Source organism: Seriola lalandi, unplaced genomic scaffold (genome assembly GCF_002814215.2).
Source record: "Seriola lalandi dorsalis isolate HSWRI2012SDOR001 ecotype SW California unplaced genomic scaffold, Sedor1 jcf7180002003405, whole genome shotgun sequence".
Classification (NCBI taxonomy): domain Eukaryota; kingdom Metazoa; phylum Chordata; class Actinopteri; order Carangiformes; family Carangidae; genus Seriola; species Seriola lalandi.
This window is the reverse complement of record NW_019474061.1, coordinates 1-1792: the sequence shown is the minus strand read 5'-3', so window position 1 is coordinate 1792 and position 1792 is coordinate 1. Positions and strand designations below refer to the sequence as shown.

Below are 1792 nucleotides of genomic sequence, written 5' to 3'. Positions count from 1 at the left end.
GTGACGGCAAAGTAAAATTTAGGAGCCTCTATTTTAAATGGAAATTCCACTTTTCAGTAAATTGACACGTTGTTTTAAAGTTCTTGCACATAAATATAAAGCATTGACTCATCTTTGTACATTTATTTAAAGCCACCATGTTTAGAGTTTTAACATTACTGACGATGCTGCTCAAGTGGCACCATCAAACAAGAAAGAACGCCATCACTAACACAAACCTGTGCCGTCAGAATAATCTGAAAGATTTTAATTTTACAGTAAAATTTTACTCATATTTGCAAAGTTTCAAATAACTGCCTTTGAAGCACAGCTTTTCCCCCAAAATGGATACATAATATTAGGTAATAAGGTAGAAGCCTTTATTGTCTTTTCCCTCTCATCCTCTGAAATATGCTTTATTATTTTTTATTCGGATTAGAATCACTAGCATCATGTCGTTCTTTACCATTGTAGATGAGGAGATGTTGGACATAGACGTGACGTTGAAGCAAGCTAATAACCTGTCGGATCAGAACCAGGAATGGTGGATCGTCAACCAGACGAAGCCCGGCCCGATAGAAAAGAGGAGTCAACAATACATGTATGATGCAGGTCTGGAGGTCTACATATTCAGCGACCAAGTCAGCCCGCCCAGTCTGGGCTTCCTGGCTGGATATGGGTAGGTAGTGATTGATGTTAAAAACACTGTGGATTTAAAAAAATAAATAAAAAAGATGTGTCCTATCTTGATGACATTCAAATTTCAAATTTCAAATTTCCACTCCACAGTCGACTTAACACCACCTACCGGCTGGGGAAATAAGATTATAAGGAATCTAAACACTGAGCATTTCCCTCCCTCTCTCTTCCCCGTCTAGGATCATGGGCCTGTACGCCTCGGTGGTTCTGGTCATCGGCAAGTTTGTGCGCGAGTTCTTCAGCGGCATTTCCCACACCATCATGTTCGAGGAGCTGCCCAACGTGGACCGGATCCTCAAGCTGTGCACCGACATCTTCCTGGTCCGAGAGACGGGGGAGCTGGACCTGGAGGAGGACATGTATGCCAAACTCATCTTCCTCTACCGCTCGCCAGAAACTATGATTAAGTGGACCCGGGAGAAAACTCAGTGAAACTCAGCGAGGGGACGTTGAATTGTGAAGGCGAGTCAAAGCTTTTTTCGGAGACGCTGGGTGGTCGCTCTGTTGGTGTGAGCCGCTATTTCAGCCCATTCACCAGCTGAGGACCAACTCTGTCCTCCTCAACTGAGCTCTGATGGCAGTGACACAGTGTTAGCTCCACACAAAAAACACTTTCTGGTATTTTTTACTCTCAACTGATGGAAAACAACAACAGATTACAGTCATATTATTAACAATTGAGCACAAAATTTGCCGGTGCTTGTATTTATCTTGCAAAACATGGCTCAGTTCTGCATCCGGTGGACAAAATAAGAAGCTGGTGTTCAGTTGGAGATGGAGAGAAATCTTTTCAGACATTTTTCCTAAGATGTAAAAAGTCTTATCCCTAACATAAAGGTAGATTTTTAAAGACCCCTCGCCACCCTTCGCGTCTGTCATCATCACATTATCTCAATTGCACAGCAGGCGGAGAGAAGTTCGAACTGGCTGCAACATTACTCTTTAAGGGCTTCCCACCAACAACTAAGTGCACAACAATGACAACATGAGCACAATCTTATATTTTCTCCAACTGGAACACTTCGATTGTGGGAATTGTGCAATATCGAGCTCTCGATTCTCCACGTGGACCGAAAGGAAAGGGTGGTTCTGACCAAGACACATGAACATAGCC

The 1792-nt window shown here is 43.0% G+C and overlaps 1 protein-coding gene across 1 annotated transcript; it reads left to right on the top strand.

The window, feature by feature from the left end:
- Positions 1-416: 416 nt before the first annotated feature.
- On the top strand, positions 417-1786 carry LOC111667264 (piezo-type mechanosensitive ion channel component 2-like). The gene is made up of 2 exons (XM_023422917.2): positions 417-658; positions 858-1786. The coding sequence occupies exons 1-2, from the start codon at positions 432-434 to the stop codon at positions 1108-1110; spliced, it is 480 nt and encodes a 159-aa protein (XP_023278685.2). The 5' UTR covers positions 417-431; the 3' UTR covers positions 1111-1786.
- Positions 1787-1792: the final 6 nt, after the last annotated feature.

What these genes read in the sequence shown, in the direction of transcription:
- LOC111667264 (XM_023422917.2), top strand. Translation starts at nt 432, where the DNA reads ATGTCGTTCTTTACCATTGTAGATGAGGAGATGTTGGACATAGACGTG. An exon ending in GGCTTCCTGGCTGGATATGG is followed by an intron (nt 659 to 857) that starts GTAGGTAGTGAT and finishes TTCCCCGTCTAG; the next exon opens with GATCATGGGCCTGTACGCCT.